This window comes from Cyanistes caeruleus, chromosome Z (genome assembly GCF_971803275.1).
Source record: "Cyanistes caeruleus chromosome Z, bCyaCae1.hap1.1, whole genome shotgun sequence".
NCBI classification, from domain to species: Eukaryota; Metazoa; Chordata; class Aves; order Passeriformes; family Paridae; genus Cyanistes; species Cyanistes caeruleus.
In genome coordinates, this window is record NC_141732.1 from 45,627,169 (window position 1) to 45,650,073 (window position 22,905).

At 38.4% G+C, this 22,905-nt stretch overlaps 1 protein-coding gene across 6 annotated transcripts in view; it reads right to left on the minus strand.

Annotated features, from left to right (window-relative positions):
- Nucleotides 1-2,375: 2,375 nt before the first annotated feature.
- The window catches only part of LOC111940839 (TLE family member 4, transcriptional corepressor), a 97,776-nt gene continuing 77,246 nt past the window's right edge, over nt 2,376-22,905 (minus strand). For all 6 annotated transcript variants that reach the window (XM_086866773.1, XM_086866774.1, XM_086866771.1 and 3 more), the window contains 12 exons: nt 16,071-16,190; nt 15,497-15,550; nt 14,720-14,872; nt 13,375-13,507; nt 12,896-13,089; nt 12,629-12,705; nt 9,305-9,554; nt 7,957-8,204; nt 6,930-7,077; nt 6,150-6,300; nt 5,744-5,820; nt 2,376-4,103 (listed from right to left, as the gene is read on the minus strand). In XM_086866773.1, the coding sequence (XP_086722899.1) occupies nt 3,996-4,103; nt 5,744-5,820; nt 6,150-6,300; nt 6,930-7,077; nt 7,957-8,204; nt 9,305-9,554; nt 12,629-12,705; nt 12,896-13,089; nt 13,375-13,507; nt 14,720-14,872; nt 15,497-15,550; nt 16,071-16,190 (1,713 nt within the window). In that variant the 3' untranslated portion in view covers nt 2,376-3,995. The remainder of the gene's footprint in view (nt 4,104-5,743; nt 5,821-6,149; nt 6,301-6,929; nt 7,078-7,956; nt 8,205-9,304; nt 9,555-12,628; nt 12,706-12,895; nt 13,090-13,374; nt 13,508-14,719; nt 14,873-15,496; nt 15,551-16,070; nt 16,191-22,905) is intronic.

Sequence of the window (22,905 nt, forward strand, 5' to 3'; positions counted from 1 at the left end):
TGCAGTGTTAATTTGGTGCCACAAATACGTAGTATATTCAACATAAGTGAGAAACAGTGCTACCCAAGTTATGCTTTTAATTTCTAGACTCCTGCACATACAGAAACTGTATTTTTTTTTATTTTCTGTTATTCTATTTTATACTTTTATTTCATTTTGCTTAATTTTCTTTTAATTTCATTTTGTTTAATTTTCTTTCACAACAAATCCTTGAGTAGAAGCTTGTCACATCTGTATTTCAGTTGGAATGATCAGAAATAAATAGGGTAGTAACAAAAGAAGCGTTTGTTTGTGCCAAGGACCTTGCATGTTTTTGTAGAATACAGTCCAGGCATATGTAGACCTGCATAGCTATCTTCCTGCTTCTCCCACACAGCTATCAACTTTTCAGGAAGAAGGAATTTTATATGTTCTTCAGGTGCCAGAGTTCAATGCAATACACCAAATCCAATTTGAACTATTCCAGTACGGACTTAAAATCCCTCATACATGAAAATCATGGCTAGCAAAGTAAATCTTATTTTCTTTTTATGCAATGGAGTAGCTTAAGAAATAGGAGAGAGAAATCACTTTTGGCTAAAAAGAAACAGAGAAATACAATTTTAAATAGCATATCTTTAGAAAACACTGGTTTGATAGAAAGTGTTCCCTTTAAACCTACCTATACTGACCAGTCAGAAAATATATAAAAATTAAAAAGGAACGTCACTAAACAACACTTAAGAAGGGAAGAATGCAGAGAAAGAAATGGTTGTACCTTGAATTTGGAGTACTTTTGCCTAAAATTTGTGGCACAAAACACATTTGCTTCAAAACACTACACAAAATAGTGCTGTGCATTTGCAAACAAAACTAATGAATGAAAAAGGAACATGACCCTATGTATGTATAACTGGAAAACAGAAAGTAGCTCTGTACCATCTCTAACTTGCATTCAGCCTTGAAGGGGAAAAAAAATCAGGATAACTACACATTTAACTGCAGTAATCCTGGATTAAAGCATTTGATTCCTACACTGCTTACAAGCCATCAATACAAACATGAATAAGCACATATATGGCAGGCTGCTTCAAAAGTATGTATTACTTTGCTGTCAAAACTAGCTTTGTTACAAATTCAGGTGTAGGTAATGTTTTACTCTATTTAAAGGAATGCTTTATCTTACACGTTTTAAGTAATCTCATGCCTGAACTACTACATAAAAATACAACATCCTCTCCAAACATTAAGTGTTTGGCAGGTGATTTCTTTTTTTTAGTAAATGGTATACACCCTATTACACCCTTTTACATTTTTGAATGGCTTTGAAAAGGTAAGGTGTCTCCAGTATGTTTATAACTAGTAAATACTATTTCTTCAGAGAAGAGTAAATATTAACAGAATGTATCTGTACCCTGTTTACTTTTATGGAGCATTAGGAGCATTATTGTATGAAGTGGCACAGAACTTTAGCAGAAGTGAAACCTTACATTATTCTGGGTGAGATCTCTTCACTGTTAACTCTAAGGAACTAATAGCTCTGCAGGAAATTCTCCCCCATCAACAAGTATTACCTAATCACTCAGAGTACAAGTAAATAACTTCATCAACCTACGTCTTGTTTTGACATTTCAAGAAAACCCAAAATATTTCTAAGCTTGGGTTCATGTACCAGCAGTCACCACAGCCTGTCATATCACAACAGGCTTGCATGCTTGGGGACTTCCACCATGCCCAGCATCATTTCAGAAATGGGTTATAGAACAAAATTCAGATTTTCCCTTGGATTTTTTCCATTTCCTTTTTTCCTGTTACAGACAGCATAGCTCCTCCCTCTGCCACCCCTCCCAGGAGTGCATTAATTTGCACCCAGCTCACTTTAACTTGCATTCATTAACTTCATGGAAGCTGGACTAAATCCTTGATCTAAACCCAAACGTCGGTGAGAGCTGGCTGTCTGTGAGAGCGAATAGACTTTAGGTCTGGATGAGGAAACCGTGGTGTAATGCTGCAAGTGCAACACCCCTCCCAAATCCTGCTGAGCTCCACATACTCACTGGGCATGTGAGCAGTAATGGTCCTCAACTTCACTCTCTCCCAAGGTATGGGATAACGTAGGGATGTCAGATGGGAAACCACAAAACTGGGAAACAGCAAACTCTTAGGTGACAGGCAAAGTCTGATGCTTCCAAGTGTTCAGAATCAGTGCAGTCAGGTAACTGAGAAACTATAAATTCATAGGTTTCACTATCTCAGCTGAAACTCTACATTGTGTTTCAGTGGCAAAACCACAAGTATCTGTAGTGGTATGTTCTGTAAACGAACGGCTGCATGTGTGACTGAGATTAGCACACACAACAAAGAGGGAAGTGGTGAAAAAAGAAGAAAAATGCATCTTAGAAGTTACTTATGTTTAATGCTTAAAAGTCTGAATGCACAAACAATAATCTACCATTATAGAAGTACTGGTGGTCAATACAATGCATTAGAACTATGTACAATGACACAGTTTAGTATCAAAATCTTTCTACAATGTAGAGTATTACGAAACTGTTAATGACATCAAACACTAAGCACTTAAGACACCATTTTTTTGCTACCACATTTGGAACTTCAATAAACAGTCCATTTTAACTTGCAGCATCAATCCATTTCTAGTATGAAATTAAGTAATTTTCTACTTATACAATAAGATTTATCTACACGGGTCTCTTGATTTTGATCCATAGCAGCAAAGGCACTGTACATCAGCAGATCCACAGACTTAAAGATTTTTTTTTTAAAGCATTCAAAAAAAAAAAAGTCACAGATCATAGTTTAACAGCAACAACAACAACATAAAAAGATAACACGTTGTCTCTGGCACAATGGCTCAGTCTGCGTCCGTTTTAGGGACATCCAACCAAGACTTGGATTGAACTGCTGGCGAACAAAGCAAGTCCTTATCCCAATGAGAATCCATTCCTTTTTGTATGTCGGAATGAGTACTCTTTTACATCCTACCTCAGAGGTCATTGCTTTTGTAGTTTGTATATTGGTAGGCATCCATTCTTATTTCAGTGCAGTTTCCAAAGAACATATCAAATATTTTTCATAATCTCTTGTAATTGAAAAATTGCCTAAAGACACATATCCCCATTTTCAAGGAAACATTGCAAAAGTTTCCAGAAGTAACAAAGGTGATTCTTTGAGGCAACTTATTGTACTCTCTACAATATAACAAAGAGAGGTGTTTATATTAAAAAACCTAGCTTGACACCAAAATGCTTTATGTTTATCAACAGAAAAGCATTGAGAACAAATCTGTACACAAGATGCTATATTAACATTGCAAATATATAAATTAGCACATTCTTACTTAAAGTGAATTTAATTTAGATGTGAACTGAATTTGCCATTCATCACAGGCATGTAGATCACTGGCTACGGTTTGCAATTTCCTAAGTTTCCAAGACTGTCTAAAATAGTTAAGATACAGCATCTTCCCACCAAATAATTATACTGTAATAACACTTAGAGGTCTCATCCAAGAACAGGACTAAAAAATATAACAAAGTTTATTTTTTTAAATAGAAACTACAAGTCTATTTAGTGTAATTTTAACTATCTCCTGAACATCCTTCTCCAAGATCCCCAATTTATCCACCTGCAAAAACACAAGTATATGATGCATCTTGCAAACTAAAGCCGGGCCAGACAGCTTTATTTAGTTAGTTCATTGTTAGAAAGCCTTCTTTAAACAAAATAAATACATTACAGCTATAATATATAATTAAAGAGTCAAGGTCACCATTAAGTATGCTTTTTCCATCTTCTTCCAAGTAGATATCTGACAATTTGGTATCACGAGTTCTTAATGAACATTCACAAATCAATAGCAAGTTAAGAAGGTAAAAGTAAATTCTACAACTGTGATGAGCATTTAAGTTTTCAGTTTAGAAAGAAAAAAAAAAAAAAAAAAAGAATATACAGCAAAGTGCTAGGAGAAGGAGTTCTGTCTGCATTCAGATTTGTCTCTAATAAATAACTTCATAGACTGTAGCTTTCTTGTCCCCAGAGCCAGTGACAATGTATTTGTCATCCACAGAGATATCACAGCTAAGCACAGATGAGGATTCTTTGGACTACAAGAAAAGAGAAAAGGAAAAAGAAAATTACATCTTTCCAGTCCTTCAATCCTGAAGGGCTTGAAGATTAATTGGAAGAATTTATAGATAGGGAATACATGAAAAGCTCATTAAAGTATCAGTACCATAGAGGCAAATTTTTTTAAATACTTTTGTTCCACAGTATGATCTATTGTAAAATAAAGCAGTGGTAGAGAGGGAAGTGAATATTATGGGCCTAAAGGTAATCTATCAATCAAACAAACAGAAGTAGTGCTTTCTATATACTTTACAAGGATGAGAATTTATTAATATTTTATGCATTTGATTTGCATAAAAATGAATGAAAACCCATCTTCTTCCCACTTCCTTTGTTGTAAACAAGAAATTCACACAGAGAAATACTTCAAAGCCCTACCTATCCACAGGTATGAAACAAAGAGACTCCATAGAAATAAATCTTTCTCCTCTCACTACTTCCCCAACACAAGAAGACGAAAGCATTGCACCAAGGAATTCATCACAGAGGACGCAATTAGGAAAAAACACCGTGGTAGAACAGGATACACAACAAGTGTGTAGGAGCTGGATGGGACACAGGATACAAGCATGTTGCAGTAGCTCTGCCTCTTCTGGCTTTGCTGTCTGTTCTAAGATGACGTGTATGCATTGTCACATTTACCTTGCTGTTTCAGTGCATGTCTTCTTTACATAAAGATACATGTCCACGTGATTTTCTGCCTGTTACCACAAGAGCTAAACACTTCCCAGTCATGCTGTGTTTTGGCAAAAACACCTCTGTTCACTGCACTAGAAATTTCCTTATCTACCCCTCAGTAAGAACATCATACTGGAGTTTTTAATATCACTTTTAAGGGGAATGTGCTCTTGTTAGGATGATTTGGGCTGTCTTTGGGGGTTGGTTCTAGAAATGAACAGCCTCTACTAGGAAAACTTAGAACCTACCTTACTCTTATCAACATAAACTGCACTGTCTCCAAAAGCAGAGACATGGCAGTCATCAGTGCACATGAGACTGGTCATTTACACTAGAGCCAGTTAAACAGTTAAATTTTGTAAAAAAATTCCAAATCTACAGGTGCCTGCAGGTGAAAGAACAGAAAGACATGCCAAAAGTCCCACTTTTCTAATGGTACTGAAATGCTATTAAAACTGGGCACAGAGGGACTATAGATAGGTTGCAGCTTTCAGTTATACTTCAGTATAAATATTCAATATATTCCTTATCGCTTCAGTTTTCAGCTCAGGAGTCTGCTGGTCCAATCTACCAACACATCATCCAAGAAAAATACACATTCATGGTGTAACTTCCACTGCTACATTTCAGACCTTCAGTGACTGTTCACCTAACAACATGACTTGGGTACTGTATTCCACTAATATGCAGAATAATTTGAGAAAGAAGACTATTAACAACAATTTTAGATTAAAGGGCTACTTTACTGTAAGAGCTGAATTAGTGAAACAGTAAAAAGGACAAAAACATTTCTTTCTCTAATTACAGACAAACTCTTTAAGGACTACAGTAATTAGCTGTATTTCCACCTGAAAACTCCTTAGGCTACTGACAGACCCTGAGATGTGCAGCTCTACTGCACTGTAATGTATGTGGAAAACAGCTTTTAGGAGATTATTACCTGGAATATACTGGCTCCATAAGGTGTTCTCCAAGCATTAAGAAGATTATCTTTTCCAGTGCTTACAAACCATTTGCCTGCAACAGATTGTTTAAATGTTATTACTGCATTTTGTTTTCAAGGAATATACCTCAAGAAACAGATGATTGTAAAAACAAAGCATTCACACATAGCCAAAGAACAGTAACATTTTCATCTGGTTGCACTATGATGTTCCATCACAAAATAAGCAGTACCTAGAAAAAAGCAGTCAGACAGAGTTTTCTGAATAACCATAATACTTAAATTTAATACCTAGTTTTCAACTACACTCTGTAATTTAATAACTATATTGCACTTAAATTTAAGGGTAACCTTGAATGAATTTTTCGTGAAGGAAAACACTGATATAGAAAGATTTGCTTACCACAGTGAGCAAACTTGAGTGACAGCACACAGCTCTCATGAAGATGCAGCTGATACTTGTCTGGCTTAGTAACATGCAGCACCTCGACATTGCTGTTCTCCATTCCTACTGCCAACCACTCACCAGTTGGACAATAGCCCAGTGAGAAGATCTGTAATCAGCACAGCACATGCTTCAGTCAGTGAAGGAATGAGCTTGAGATATTCAAAACTGACCCTTGCTACACTGTTAGCACTATGCAAACTCACATTTTTGGTCTACTGCAGTTTTAAAAACATGACAATCCAATTACTGCAGTAATGAAGATAAGTTAGTTCATGCAAACACAGCTGCAAAACTATGCTATTAAATGTTATTAAAACTGCAATAGTGAAGTATTGAATCAAACTATAAAAGTTAATGTCCAAGCTTATCTGACAGCATTTAAAATATTTTCATAAAATACTTTTGACCTTGGACCTACAGAAATGGGAACAGATTGCAGAGAGGAACATTCTAATCTGGCACATGTTTTATAAAACCGATTCTCCCTTACTCTCATGGGAGAGGTACTAATCTGTCAAACAGTCAAAATCCAGATAGACATTTAGCTGCCACAAGAAAACAAACAAACAAACAAAAAAAAAAAAATGAGAGTACATGAGACTAAGTGAAAAAATCCTTTGGAGTTCTCTTTGAGACTGATTTTTTGCTTATAAAGGAAAACAAAAAATTAAATATGTTTGTTTTAAATAAACATGAGAAAATTTTGTTAACATGCCAAAGGTTCTGAGACTGAACCTGTGATGTGAAGTCATGTTGCTGTAGCTGTCTCCCTTCTCTGAGATCCCAGGATCTGACTGTATTGTCCAGACCTCCTGTCCATAATTTAGTGCCATCATTAGAAATGTCAATACAGCTTGCTCCATCTGTGTGGCCCTGGAATTGCCTGAAAATATTAACAGAAGATCAGTACATTCTGAGCAAAAGGACAAAATACCTTCTTGCAGCTCCTGAGTTGTAACTTAGATTCCAATAGCAGTCCCAGATTAAAACGAACTCCGGGACAGTCATGTGAGTTTTGCAATGAATTGATGATGCAATTAGGCCAGACACCTAATTTGATTTCAAAAGGAACACTTTAAGAGTCAGGTACTCTGGAAATCTTTGCTGCTGGCTGTGTGATACCCACTACTCAAAACAGTCATTCCCCCCAGAAGATTGTAGCATGATCAGCAAAATTACCTTAGTCTAAGAAAAATTTGCAGGTCACTGATGTTAAAAAAACCCCAAGCAATCTAAATGGTAACATCAGGTAGTAAAAGCTTTATTTTACATGCAACATTGATATTATATGTAACAACATATACAAAGTGCAGCGCACAGAGAAGCTCTGTGTGACCAGAGCTTACTGTATATCAGTGTTGAGCCCCAACCCATACTCCTGAAAGGCTAAGTCTGCAATGCAGTAATTTACACATACCTTTACACAAAACATATTTGCTGGATTAAAGAGATTAGAGTGAGAGCAATGTATTGCATGGAAACAAAGAAAATCATCTGTTCAAGGAATCTACAGCAGTATTGATATCAGCTGATATTTAGGCCACTGTAGTTATGGACTGATCAAAAGGCCTGGAACTGTGAAACTCTCAAAACTTATAAGTAATCATATAGACTTTTGTCAAGGTATTACCATGGCCATGCTGAACAACAAAATAGTGGAAGCATCTATGCGTGGAGAAAATAGAATATACGTACAAAAGCACATTTACTACTGTGTCTAAATAATTCTTCATAACCTGATGATCCAGTTTGGTTGACCTACCTTACTAAAGTCTGGTTATGCAGATCCCACACTGCAATGTTGCCATCGCTACAGCAAGAGAAGCAGACCTTGGAATCAGGGCTGATAGCTAGGGCATAGCAAGCTGGAGCAGAAGATGTCAGCTCTGCTTTGATGCGAGGAGTTGGAGCTGCCAGGTCCCAAATGGATAACGTGCTGGCTTCCCCACCAACAATCAGGGTGCGGCCGTCAGGGAGCAATCTGCAGGAACGGATGTAGTTGTCTCTGTTCTGTGGAGACAGAAGCCATCAAGAGATTACTCATGAGGAAAGAAAACAGCATTAACATGAGAGCAGAAATCCATAAAAGTATTGTATTCCCTCCTGGTTTTAATGAGCCATTTATACTTATGACAATGATAAAGTGTATTAATGCCAGAAAATTACATGACATTAGGGAAGTACTTCAACTTGATCTACAAAATTCAGTAGTGAAAGATATTTAATCTTAATTAGCATCAAAATGCGAAGACCTGAACCCAGCCCAAAACAATTCAAGATAGCTGAATTTGACAGCTGGTGTAGAAAGTTGTATTTTCATACTCTGTTTATTTCAGCACATTAACCTCTCAGCATGGGAGAGTACCAAATTCCCTGCACACTTTCCCCCTTCCCGTTCCAGTGAGACTTGCTGCCACCATCTAGGAGATGTCAGAGGAAAATATTTGGGCAATTTTCCTCATTTGTGTAGCAACTTGTGTAGCAATTCATTGTAAGTCTACATGTGCTGCACAGTTCTCATTTTACTGCCTCTGTAACAAGCAGCAATATCTCACCAAGAACTGGTAAATGACAAGAGAAAAGCTGCTAACAATAGTTCATCTTGTTAGCACATTCAAATAATTTGTGAATAATATGCAGGGATATTTTTAATTGCCACATTAAGACAGGTCAATGCATTCATACACATACACAGACACAAAGTAGGTGACACAATCCCCAAATATTCTGAGAGAATACAGCTGAAAGACAGCAATTTTTAGCATGATAGGTTATCAACAAGCTCTAAGATTGCCAGCGAATGTCAAAGTTTATAAACAATACTTGCTGTGCTGTCTTTGATCTTTCCTCCTACCACAATCTTAGGAAATTAAAAATGTTTTGATTCATTGTGGGGGAAAAAACCCACAAGTATGGTGAAGAACATACTTCAACCTCAGTTCTAATGAAAAAGAGCACAATTACAAATGCCATACCAACCTGTGATACCACCACAGAAATGAAATACCCACTTGCCCTTTACACCATAGTGCTATCACTGCAATCTTAAAACAGGGTCCTATCTTCTTTCAGTGTTCTGTTCACTTCTTTCCATGCTGCTTTTCACCTACCAGGCAGTCCAGCTGGGAGACAGGGCTCTTGTTGCCAGGGTGGCTGATGTCCCAGACCTTGACACAGCCCTTCCCACCCGTGTAGACGTGTCTGGTGGGGTTGCTGATGGTAACTGCACACACAACTTCCCCGTGGTTCAGGGTGTTGATCTGACGGGCATGGCGAGGGATTCCTGGACCGATGAGGGCATCAGGAGGGAAAGGAACTGGCTGCATCTGACCATCTGCACTTACATGAAATGAGTATGCTCTGAGGGAGAAAAAAAATTAAGGGGGTGATTTAAAGAGTTTTGCTTCAAGCCTGTTAAGGAAAATAGAATCAAAGATGTGCTTCCACTGCAGGCATTCACTTTGTGCCATCAGCTCAATTTTTTCACAGATATTTCACAGAATATTCTGAGCTGGAAGGGACCCTCAAGGATCATCGAGTCCATCCCTAAAATGAATGGCCATATGGAGACTGGACACACAACCTTGGTGTTATTAGCACCCTGCTCTACTCAACTGGGCTATTATCAGTTATTTTAATCATGTAAGGAAAAAACATTTATTTATCTATATGATGGCCCTCAAAGCACGAACATAGGTGTTCAGCTTTTAATGTGGAAAGTCAAGCACCAATCAAATGAGCTTTTACAACTCACATTATGATGATTTCTGGCATGAGTGAGGCTATATATAATTTTGGATGATATTTTGGGGATATCACTGCATGCAGAAAAGGGAAGGAAGGTTAGGTCAGGGCCCCCTGGAAGACAGAAATAGTTGGCTGGTTGCTGCCAGAGCATAGTGTGTAGCTGCGTGCCAGGGGACATTTGGCTGCTCGCTTTACTGACTCTTATGTGGCAGCTTCAGCTGGACTGCTGCCAATCTGTCCCAAACGTACTGTGGGTCCCAGGCCCCTTGAGCAAAACTGCTCAGCACTGTACCTAAGGGTGCAGTGAAAATTCCACCAACACTGAGGAGTTAAGTCCTCAAGGCACAGTTGCTGACAGCTGACATGACAGACCAGCGAAAACGCACTGCAATGGAATTTTTTCTGTTTTGTGGTTTGTTTTGGGTTTGGGTTTTCTTGTTTGTTTTTTTTTGTGGACGCTACAGATCCCAGTTTCGCTTGCCAAAATCAGGCCTCTCACTGAGAAAGAATCTGTTCTGTGATTGCCTCTTATGCCACCTGTGAATAACCTATCAACAGCTTTATCTCAAAGTATTTTCCAGGGATAACAGTTAGGTTGTAAAATTGCCTTGTTCTGAGATGCTACCTGATACATCACATCTATTACAAGAGCACAAAATTTTTAAGAGGGTTTACCTATACATACCAAGGGTATGCTTAATGGAAGGCTTTAATTTTCTTACACCTAAAAAATCATCATAATGCTCATGAAAAATCCATTGTCACAACAGTGGGATGAGAAGAGCTCACAAAGAAATTGTTTTATGAGAATACTTTTTAAGTTCACTTCCTTAATTGATACTTCAAAGTGACTAAAGAAGGCAGTATTACAATTAAACTACTGAGTTTGCCATTTAAGATTCATAATGCATTAACACCAGATCAATAATTTTCAGTGGGACAAAATGCATTAGCTATCTTTCCTATTTATATACTATCTTTCAGTATTTATATACTGTACAATACTCAAGAGTTGATACACCAAAGTGAAAAGAGAGTTATTAGGGGCCAAATGTACCATATGCTGCCCACTCCATTTCATAATACTCAACAGCGCAGAGAATTTGTGCAAATTTCCCTTTAAGGTGAAAAAGGAATAAATGAGAAAATAACAATCCCCGAAGATGTGACAACTATCACACTCAAGACAAACTCAATACAATCATGCTAAAAGAACCACAGATTTTAAAAGTTTCAAGCCCTCTGGTAGACAAATGACAGTTATATTTAAATGTTTAAAATAGACATCAACAGAGCCACAATATTTAAAAATCTTGGAGATATACCAGAATTTAAGTGATTTGATTTCAGTTTGCCTCATGTTTTATTCCTCTCTAGCTTAACAGAAGTAAGATGTGAGCAGGTAGGTCCCTGAACCCCTGCAATTGCCATTTCTCTCACCACAGCAAGCAAAGCCTAGTAGATCCAGAGACACTTCTTTCCAGGTGACTGGCTCCATCAGGGATGAACTTAGATCCAGCAAGCATTTGAACATTACATCAAGACATTTCTTAGAGCCCACTGTATATAATGGATGAAGATCTGTGCCCCACAGAATTTTTAATGCAAGCAGCTGGTCTGCAAGCTGCTGTACGTCAACTTCCGTACCTGCCTGAGGCATTCACCTAACAGGGTGGCACAACTAGCAGAGAAGTAAATTAAAGTGGTTACCAGCATGCGACGCCTGAGAGATCTGGACCTGGTTCATGATTTGTGTGACGTGTGTACACGAGGAGTTACAGGCACTAGGCCTGACCGCTTGTCACCGTATGTTCCTAACCCTGTGCGTCTGCAAGCTCACTGGCAGGTAAACATGTGCATTTATCACACAAATCCAAGTGCCTGACTAACCTCAATCACTCCTACACAAACACGTTCATACATAAAAGAACTTGAGAAGGATTGGCACAAATACCCCTTGGCCATCAAACCAGTATGAACTGGTCACAGTCCCCCAGAAGTGTCACAAGGAAGTGGAACTGGATGAATCCTAAAGAAAATCTGGATCAATATGATCCCAGTCTGTGTAGCTGCTCTAGTTTTTCTGCTCTCTATCTCATGAGGAATGTGAGGCAGAGAGTTCTTTGTCTCAGTAATTCTTCTTCCAAGGCTCAAAACACAAAAAGCCTGGTAACGCAGGTCACATTATACAGGTCAGTTCCATCAAGGATGAATCTGAATATTATAATAAAATAATTCTTTCCAGTATTTTCAATCAAACAAAACATTTCAGTATTCCTTTTACTACATACAGCTGCTAAGCTTGCAAGTAATTGCAAGGCTTTTGTGAACAAAGAAATGATTCTTTTAAACTGAGAAGCAGAGTAGAGATGGAAAGCTGAGATCCCATTCCAGCTTACATTTCCATACACAACCAGCCAGTCAGATTTGAAGTTCATCTCCTTTTTCCATTTATTTCTGTCTCCTTTACTTTGTATCACCCAGTCCATGTCAACTGCTATTAGTCTTCAAAACAAATTTACAAATGCAACTTTAAGATTACACAGTGATTCTCCTGCTCTTGCTGAATAGCTATACTTATTTCTATTCACACAATAGTTTTCAGTAGCTAAGGGGAATTCCAACCAGCAAGGGAACATGACTTCCAACAGATGATTGACTTTTAAAGCTGAATGTTTGATACTCACGGTTTTCCTCCTGGGATGCCTGTGAGATTAGGAGGGATGCCTGGGACTCGCATGTGATGATGTGGATCAAAACCAACCTATAGTTTTCCCCAAGCAAAGCAAAAAGGTGTATTAAAGTAAGAGTTAGGCAAAGGAAGACTGTTTAATTCATGTTCTCCGTAGCATACTCCCCAAACCACAAAGTGAGTGAACTAGAGTTAACCCCACAGGTCTTATATTCAATATAAACAGTTCTCAAAACTAAATGCACTACCAGCAAACACTTACCACTGGAGATCGCCCATAGGCTGCCGCCGCCGCTGCTGCTGCAGCTGCTGCGCTCATCTGAGGGGAAATATTGTGTAGACCAGCATAGGCAGCTCCAGGGCTGGTGAGCTCCCCGTTCATACCAGCATGTGGCACAATACCAAATGGAGTAGGATAAGGACACGGTACTGCCATAGGTGTCCTTAAACCTGAAGCTGTAAGGAGAGGGGGGGAAAGTGAGAAGTCACAGAGGCATTCTAGACCCATCAGATGAAACGTGAGTTTGGAAAACTGCAAAAAAAAAACCCCACAAATAACCCATACCAACCAGCCAGCCAGCCAAGGAAAGACACACAATACTGTATTACAGTGCTGAAAAACCGGCTCAGCACCCAGTTTAAGCATCTGTAATATACTGACTTGTCATTACAGATTTAAAGGGAACCTGACAAAGGACAAATGGTCGCTGTTTCACACCACCAAAATATTTGGACACTAACCTATTGGGTCCACACCTGGGGGTTTGCCGGGCACTGGCCGCAGTCCGGGAGTGGAGTTGCTGCCTGGAGTTGGGGCATCAGTCCGTGGAGTTGGGGTATTTGATTTAGACACAGGAGTGGTAGATTTCTCATTCTAATCACCAAGAAGGAAAAAGGAAGAGAGTTTGTAACCTATTTTATCTTTATAGCTAGTGAGTAGTGATATTAGTGATATTTAGCTTCTGGGTTTGGGTTTCAGCAGTCCCTGTCAATGAAAGGAAGATGCAAAGACACTGAAAAAGACAAGAATGGCTTTGGTAATTAACTACTGCCTTCACTGCTTTTCTCATCAGGAGAATCTGTACAATTCAGAATGAGGTAAATGACTGAAAAGTCATTGCCATCTGATAACTGGCAGCATATGTGAAATCTGTCAGTGGTCTCACTATGCTCATGGACCTGCTCCCATTATAATTTTTCTGTGAGGGATGGACAAGAGGAGCAGAAAAAAAATCCCCAAACTGACCAACTACTCATACCCAAGAGTGGTGATAGAAACACAGGATGAAGACAGTGACGGGTATAAAGTCAGGAACTGTGCAGTGCTGCTCTTGTGACAGGCTTGTTCATCAGACACACCACTGATTCCCAGGCCTGAACCTGTCATTCCATCACCTTTCCTGAGCACTACATTCACTTTAAGCTTTTTATTTATTTATTTATTTATTTATTTATTTTAAATAACTGCATACCCTGCCCTGTGAAGAACCAAGAGGGGAATTACTGTGCAGCTCAGGTAGGTGATTAACTGTGGCCACAAACAGGAAAGGAAAGAACACCCCTTGCAGGCAGCTCTTTTCTTCTGCATTATGATTTGCAATGCAAGTCAAAGAAGGCTCTTGTAAATGACAGATTACTTTTTAGATAGAAAATAAAAATTATTGTTGTTGTATATAGCCTGGTAATTCAAACAAAGCTAACAACCAAATCACATCCAAGCAGGGAACTGAATTTGCTATAAACCACAGCACAGGAAAACAGCTCAAGAAACCCCCGTGTACTTTTATTTATTCTCAGAATAACAGTTCTTCATATGGGGGAGGAGAAAAATATCTCTCAGAACACCCCATCTGTCATCTACTCATATCACCAGTGAAAATTACCTCTTTCTATCTCCAAAAAAGAATGTGGACTTTCTTTTTAATTCATTAGATTCCTTTGAAAAGAGGAATTAAACTAATATTTAATTGATGCTTCACTGTGTTTTATTAACAGCTGTGGAAACACAAATTGTGTCCAGACAGAAATCTGGTGAGCATGTATTTCAGCCTATGATTAGGGGTCAGAAGCATTTTGTAGTACTTACAAGGCTAAGTTCTTTGGATTTGGAGGAAGGAGTACTGCTAGAGGATGCAATAGAGGCTGGACTAATTGGTGCATCTTTTTTCAGCAGTCGAGTCTTGTCCAAGCCATTTTCCCGTGGAGAGTGTGCTGGGCTCCCACGGGGAGAAGAAGGATCCTAAATATCAGGAACATGGGTTACCATAAAAACTTCATACTAGCCACTAGCTCTTGTCTTGAGCAGTTCTCAATTTGGAATGAAGATCTGTCATAGGAAGTGACATATTCCTTCTATACTTAATAGATTTAGCTGATACAATTGTAAAATTGGGAGGGATAATGAAGGACAATTTGTTGTTTATTTTTTTAAGAACTCTTAAGTTTGATGCCAACAATCTATGGATATTGAAACAGGCAAGTAAATCTCTTTCTTCAAGTGACAGATTAAAAAGATTCAATGTGTTTGGCAGACCTGATAAGGTTCACACATGAAGTCATGGCCAAAGTGAAAGAAAAGACAGATACTCTTACAAGCTGTACCCCCTCTGTTGTGCTGGGCTGGCTTCAAATATCTCAAAAGAACTTTTTGTTCATAGGAGAAACAACAAGTACTTTGTAGAAGTGTTTCAGATCTGATTTGTATTCTAAAGAAAGAGGATACAACCAGATTCCCTCAGGCATATCAAGTTCCTTTATGAAGGCACATGCCCTAATCCTATTCATAAAACCAATATGCACAGGAACCACTGAAGATACCCTCACCACCATTTCTGCAAGGTAGAAAAACCACCACTGTGTATACCTCATTGGAAACATCAACTACCAAGTTGTCATCGCTCTTTTCACCATCGCTGTCCTGCAATGACAAATCATAATGTGTTAAAAAATTTTATTTAATATTCCAATGTCTCTTAGTAACTATGAAAACAGAGGAAGGCTGCTCACAAATCTGCAGTGTACCATTTCTACTTTTACCAAAATCTATGTGGTAATACAATTGAAGTCTTTAGGCCACCTATAGGGCTTAGCAGGTTGCCACAACTGGAGCATTCCTCCCCATCTTCACGTTGGTGGAGAAGGACATGGGATGAAAATCTTCATCCAAAGTGGCACTGCACTATGAAGTGGGTTCAATATAGATTTCACTGACAAGACCCAGCCTAAATAAAGTTCAGCATTATTGTCACACAACTTCCAGGTGCTTTGTATTTATACTGTTAAAAACAGTATCAGTCGTGTGCACCAAAACCTTTAATCCAGCAGAGACATTAGGGGTATTTGGTCTTCATTTTAAAATTAGTTATGCAGCAGGAATCGGGTGAAATTAGAGAGGAGCACTGAATTTCAACAATGCACAATGTAGACAATCTACTCACATAACGAGCTGCTATTTCCTTCTCTTCTGTTTTCTGTTTTTTACTCTCTGAAGAATAATCTGTTGAATTTCTGTGCTTTTCTGCTGTCCTGAAACTGGCTGAGGGAGACACGGAAGAGCTCTGTAGTCCAGAAAGAGAAGAAAGCATCATCAGGCCCTCATTCACAAGAGTGGTTCATTTGTCACTACCCCTCAATACTTCTTACACTGATAGTATGATGTGGAGCTGTTCTCACAGATGGCACATTGGGTTTTAACCAGTGACAGCTACCCAGCAAGTGTCTCGCATTAAGAACTGCACTATGTATTGCAAGAGACAGAAACAGGTGATCAACTGACAGATCACAGGGGCTATCTGCACTGCCAATGGGATGCATTTTATGAATACAGTGCACTGGTCTTGTTTTGGTTTGTTTCCTCTACAAATATCCAGGGTTAAGTCAATAGTCCCAGAAGAGGGGTGCGTGTTTGCACATGTGTGTGTGTTTGCCTGTGTAAATCAAAAAGAACAAAGAGGCTCAAGGCAAGTCACACTTCAGCAAACATTTGAATGAAGATTTCTACCAAAGAAAGAAGCAAGCTTCTGAACAGTTTTGAAGCAGGCAAGAACAGGAGAAAACACCTAAACTCACTTTATTTTGCTGCCTTTTAAAATTACAGATTATGCCTGCAGCAGACAGAAACAAAACACAGACTGGCTCAGTGATTCTCTTACTATTCTAGAGTTCTCACCTAGTAATGATTGCTAAAGAGCAAACATATGGGCAGGAAAGAAAGAAAGATAATGTGTGCTTTATGCATTATCATCCAACAACTCCACTCTGCTCCCTTAAACAAGGCAGGCAACATTTATCGAATTCTACCATATTTCCAAAGCTTTGTGGAGCCTGTATCTTCATATACAAAAAAAAGAAGCAATGAAAAATGCAACCTTCCCTCTGGGACTGATTTTAGTAGCAGCAGCAGCTTTTGGCCCTAGTTCAAGAAAGCATTTAAGCATGCACTAAACTTTATCTCACTCTGAAGTCAGTGGTTGAATGTACATAAGTAAGGATGTGTTCAGGCTTTCTGCAGAATTGGAAAGGACAGCAATGGAGAAGAAAATAATTGTCAGTTGAAATCCTGCTGACTGTTTCCATCTCTGTCCTCTTTTTTTACTGGGGTGGTGAGGAACAACCAAAGAAATCTTGACTGATGGATTTTAGATCCTCCCATTCATCCAGAAATACTTGTTTGGGGTTTTTTCCTCCATGCATGATGGACAGTTGTTGTTCCACATTAAACTACACAATGCAGCGATTTGGTTTTGGGGTTTTCAGTGCAGCTATTAACACAAATACAAACCAAGAAATTAGTATTTACACAGAGTAACTTCTGTTCCATTGCTAATACAGAATTTCTTCTTTTTCTTATTTTATCACAGACTTTTGATAAGGATTCAGAACACTTAAGCACAGAAATTAAGCTGTGGTTATTTAATTTTCCAAGTCACATAAAAGAACATTACTACCTACTGGGACACAGGTCCTCCTCTTCATTTTGCTGAAATTTCCAGTTCTTGAGAACAGTAGCTCAGATTAAGTAAGTAGTAGAATTTGCAAAAATCTTCCTTATTTTTGACTGGTAATTGTTAATTACTCTCTAAGAACATCGAGTGGAAATAAAAATTTTAGAACAAAGCTAGCGTTGAAAGCACAGTCTGTGCCTTCCCATACTGTGCAAATACATCTTAAAATACTAATTTAGTTTTAAAGCAGATCATTAATCAACGATTATAGCAAATAACGCAAACTAACAGAGTTATTTTTTGCTCTGAAGCGACAACACATGTTAAGACATTTGGAGACAGCAGTGCCAGGGTACAGAAGCCCTTAAAATAAAGGCCAACTAGAAACACAACATTAAATGAACTGATGATTTGAAAAATGTATTTGTTTCTGCAATGATATAGCATAGCCTTTTGCAAAAGATTTTTATACTATGCTCCTACTACATTTATATTCATTTACAATTTGGAAGGCAGAAGCTTGTAATGTGAATTCAATTCATTATTTCTCAACTTCACCCTACAGAAAGCAATTTGCTTAAAACGAAGAAAAATAATCACCAATAAGCTACAAATTAAAGTGGTGTCTAAAGAATTAAACTACTGCACTTATTTAAACAGAAATATTTATTTTCATAAATTTGAAACCATACAGTTCCATTTTTCACAATCTGGTTAGCTATGTGCTACAGATACCATTTTAATCTTTGATTTCACTACTTAATAAAGTAATAAATTGAAGGTCCCTACTAGAAAGATAAAGTAGCTAATTATCACTAGCACATTAAAGGATGAGCACCACATTGGGCATTGGGGCAATGCACACTGCTTAATGGTTTTATTGATTGATGGATCTAACCTTATACCAATATGAAAAGATCCTCCCATAGTATTCTCACCTGACATTAACAGAAAAAACGGAGACAACTCACCTACTAACAGCAGGCAGAACCTCATTTCCCAATCTGAAATTAGGCCAGTGTACTGACATTATTTTGCCTCACGAGTCAACTACTACAGAACAAATCTAAACACTCCCACTTTTAACCGTCACACCCCTCTCCTTGCACAGAGCCAGCCTACCAATAACCCTGCAGAACTGCCTTCTTTTCCCTTCAACGTGAAATGCACCTGCCACATAAAGATCAGTGACTTCATGGGATGGATCTCTGGTACTCTTGCTGACAGATCTAAATTTATCTCTTTTGCTAAGTAATAAAGATATGCCACATATATAGACAATGAGCTATGGTCTAGAGCTTCCTATGGACTGGATGCCTATTATGTTCACTGTATGAGAGACAACAGTATTACACACACTGAGTTCCCTCCACTGTATGTAGCAGCTTTTCAGTCTATAAGCACTGATAAGGACCTACCTTCTTTGAGAAACACTGGGATGTAATAGTGTCCTCATGGTCTCCACTGACACCAGATTCCTGAAAATAATCCTGTACCCACCCATGCTTTGGCTCCTGAATGTGCAAGCCCACAAGTTCCAAGAGAGGTCCTTACATTTCCAGACTGTGAAAGAAAACCCCATTAAAACACACTGTTCAGCTGACAGACTCTGCCCTGTTCCTTGATTAAAACATCAGTGCTCTCCTAACAGCTGCCATTAAGAAGCTGCAATATGATAGTTACTTGGAGAAATTAAGTGATTCAGCACTATGACTTGGCAGGCTGTAACTTAATGGCCCAGAGTCCTTGTTTTAGTAACTATTAAAATTTATAGAGAAATAAAGTCTTTTTACACTGCTAGTTTCTTCAATAAAATGCATTAATCTACTGAAGAGTAGCATTTTCCTACTAAACAATGCTGAGTTTGCTTACATGTAATAATTATACATGTATTAGACATAGGAAGAAATACTCTTTGGTGAAAGTAGGTTACACTTGGTTTGTGTTTGAGCAAAAAATACCAGTTTTTCATTTTCTGCTTCAGTAGAACATTTTTATTCATGGTAAATATACCACAAAATGCTGACAAAAAACAATGAATGTACACATTTATAGAAAGGCTGAACACATTGCCAGGTTCACAAAATTTACTTAAGAAGTGGAACAGTGTCTTTCTAGTTCTGGAGCCACAGTATTTTTTGCACTAGGCTATAGAACATAGCATGCTATGACTCAGTCTCTGTTTTGGGCAGTACTGAGCACAGTGCTAACAGAAACAGTCTCCCACCAGAAGGACCATGCTGTTTTCTCTCCAACACCATCAGGGTGCTGCTCCTGGCGGAGAATCAGTGCAATACAGGTGCAAATTAAATCGCTACCAAGAGAGCCACGCAAGCCTCCTATGCAGCCATTAAATTCTCACCAGCATACTCACTGTCTATTTGGGATAATTAATAGTTCAAATTTCTAGGGAAAAAAAAAAAACAAAAAAAAAAACCCACACAATTTTACCCACACCTTCCACTGGAATTTAGCTGCATCAACATAGATAGCTCCCACCATAATGTGGCAGAAATCAGTGTGGAAATCATAAATCAAATTGTACAGCTATCCAGCTGTAAGCCCCAACTCCCCATATGCTAACTCCTCCAGATAAGACCTGGCCTGAGCACACTAAGTGATAATTAAATGAAATCAGTGTTAAAAGTAATGACTAGAGATGACAAGATGAAAAGCCTTCCTACATGTTAAAGCTGGTAACTCTTTAAAGCATTCACGAGTATGACCATTCCCCAGTGTACCCTTACTACTATGCCAAAATGATGTATTTAGAGTGGAATAATTAAAACAATAATTCCCAACAAAGTGGGAATTACAAGATAATTGACCATACTGCAGTATTAAGCAAACTGCAGTAAAAGCCAAGGATGCTCAACGCTAAGGTCAATTACAGTATAATTATCTGAATGACATTATTGCTGTTATAAAGACTGCTGAAAGTATGAAAGAAACTATAAAAATGGATACAATATGCATTGCAGGGAAAGGACCAGGCAGTGCTACTGCTTTGCTGGCCAATGCCAATGTTACAGATGGAAGTACCAGCACCAGAGCTTGGACCCAGGTACTGCCCTAAGTTTGGGATTGGAGCACTAAGCTGCCTAATACTGTAAGAAAAAGGAAAAAGAAAATAAGGAATTAGGATTAAGACTTCTGACACCCTAAGGGTGAGATGATGACTGCTCTGGCATGAGGTGGGAGATGTCTCACCAGACGGGTGAGAGGCCAGCGCAGAAGAAAAAGAGACAACACAAATAGAGGCCAGAAACCGTGTGCTCAGGGAGGAAACTGCAGCCAAGAGCTCCCCACAAAGCAAGCCAAAGGGCTCTAAGGTAACACTGGTCTACCTGTTTAGAAAATGAATTCACTTACATAAATCTATATGCACAGGTACATTGATTAAACTCAGGAAGATGGTACGAAATGCTGTGAGTTGATCTACACATACCATAATGGAGCATCTGCATAGCAACTCTGCCTCCTGAAGTCACCCACACTTACACAGCCTTTTTGTTGCTGGCATTGTTATAATTATTACTATTATTATTATTATTAAATTACTATTATTGTTATTACTACATCCCAGCATCTGCATGGATGGACATGGATTTTGTCCTCTTTGCTTTAGTTTTTCAACACACACTCTTTGCAGCCCTTAGGCAAGCAGATTTTCTTTACCGTGCCCTTACCTTAAGGTTTATGACAGTGGGTCATGATCAGGATGACACAGTCAGGCAGTACAGCCTGGACCACAGCTCTTCCAAACTGGTTCATCAGAGGAGGCTGGTAGTCAAGTGCTGATCCCACATGTATCACTCTGTTCATGGTGGACTTCTTTAATATTTTTATGGCCCCCTTTTCCAACCTGTTTCTCTGCTTGCTGAAACCGAAGCCTAACTTCCACTCAGCCATACCATGTTTTTTGGGTTTTTTTTGGTGGGGTTTTTTTTTTTTTTTTTATTTTTGTTTTATTCACTTTATTCACTGCCTTTTCCCTGTGGCTGCATTTTCAGATACCAGGAAAAGCCTCAGTAATTGTCAGTGAAAAATGCAACTAACTAGCTAGGAAAGATATAGAACAAAGCCAGTTTTAATATCACATGACCCAGTCTGAGCTAACTGCATTGAGTTTTGTAATCAAGCGTGTGATAATTATTTCTAATACAAACTATGATTAAAATGCAAACTTTGAAGTTTTATATAGCATTTTTAACCACTAATTAACTTCACTAATTGCAAAATTAATGAAGTTAATTAGAGGATAAGAGTGCCATAAAAAACATCAAAGTCTAGATGTGCAGTGCTGCCTGCAAGAGCAACAAGAAGGCCATAAAAAAAGTCCAGAATAAAAAGAATATGTAGGGTCAGCAGTCTTCAAAATCCAAGTGTTCTCGTAAGTATTACATAAAGAGAAATATAGATATGTCTGTATATTATGTATATGTGTGTGTCACTTCATAAAAAATGTCCATGTAACTATTTACACTTGTTCTGCTTGCCATTGGTGGTACCACTGGAGTATTTAATCTGAGCTAATTAAAAGCATCAAAGTCTAGATGCTATGAAATGGGTGATAAAATGAAGCAATAAACTACTACGGTTGCACACATTAATTCCAGTTGTATTTCAACATATACTTATCAATTTGCTGGAAAAGCTGAGAGGGCCACACAGCAACAGTTGAAGATACCTTGCAATTTTGATGTATAATCCTATCAGAGTGTAATGATGCTTCTCTGGCCCCCTCCTGGTGTAGAGGTTCATGCTGGTAACAAGAAAAGTAGATGTTTAAAGCAATGGTGAGGTCTGCTGGCTAGTCTTTTGCAGATGGATTTTTGCAATAAATCCTTTAAAATAAAGCTTCTCCACTAATCACTGGCTGAAGGATATAACATGCATAAGGCCTAATCACTACTTGACACTGTGAGGGTCAAAGGATGGGGAAAAACTAATGCAGCTTTAGGACAAGCAGTGGAGCAGTAGAAGAACACAGATGAAAGTGAAAAAAGGAAGGCCAGGTTTAGGTTAAAGTATATCCTAGCACAGGCACACGAAGATAGTGAAATCAAATGTGCCAAGAGTAACACCCTTTGGTAAAGCACAGTTTGAACAGAGGACCTGGTTTCAGCAGAGAACAAAAGAAAAAGAACCAGATGGCAGGAAAAAGAGTTAAACGTTTTTGTTAGGTTTACAGAAGCCTCAAAGTTCACATATTACATTTACTAGGAAGTTTGTTCTCACCCACATTTTGTTAACATTGAATTTAATTGACAGTAGGACAACCCAGGCACTATCAAACATCCTCCCCCAATCTACAGAGCACTTGATC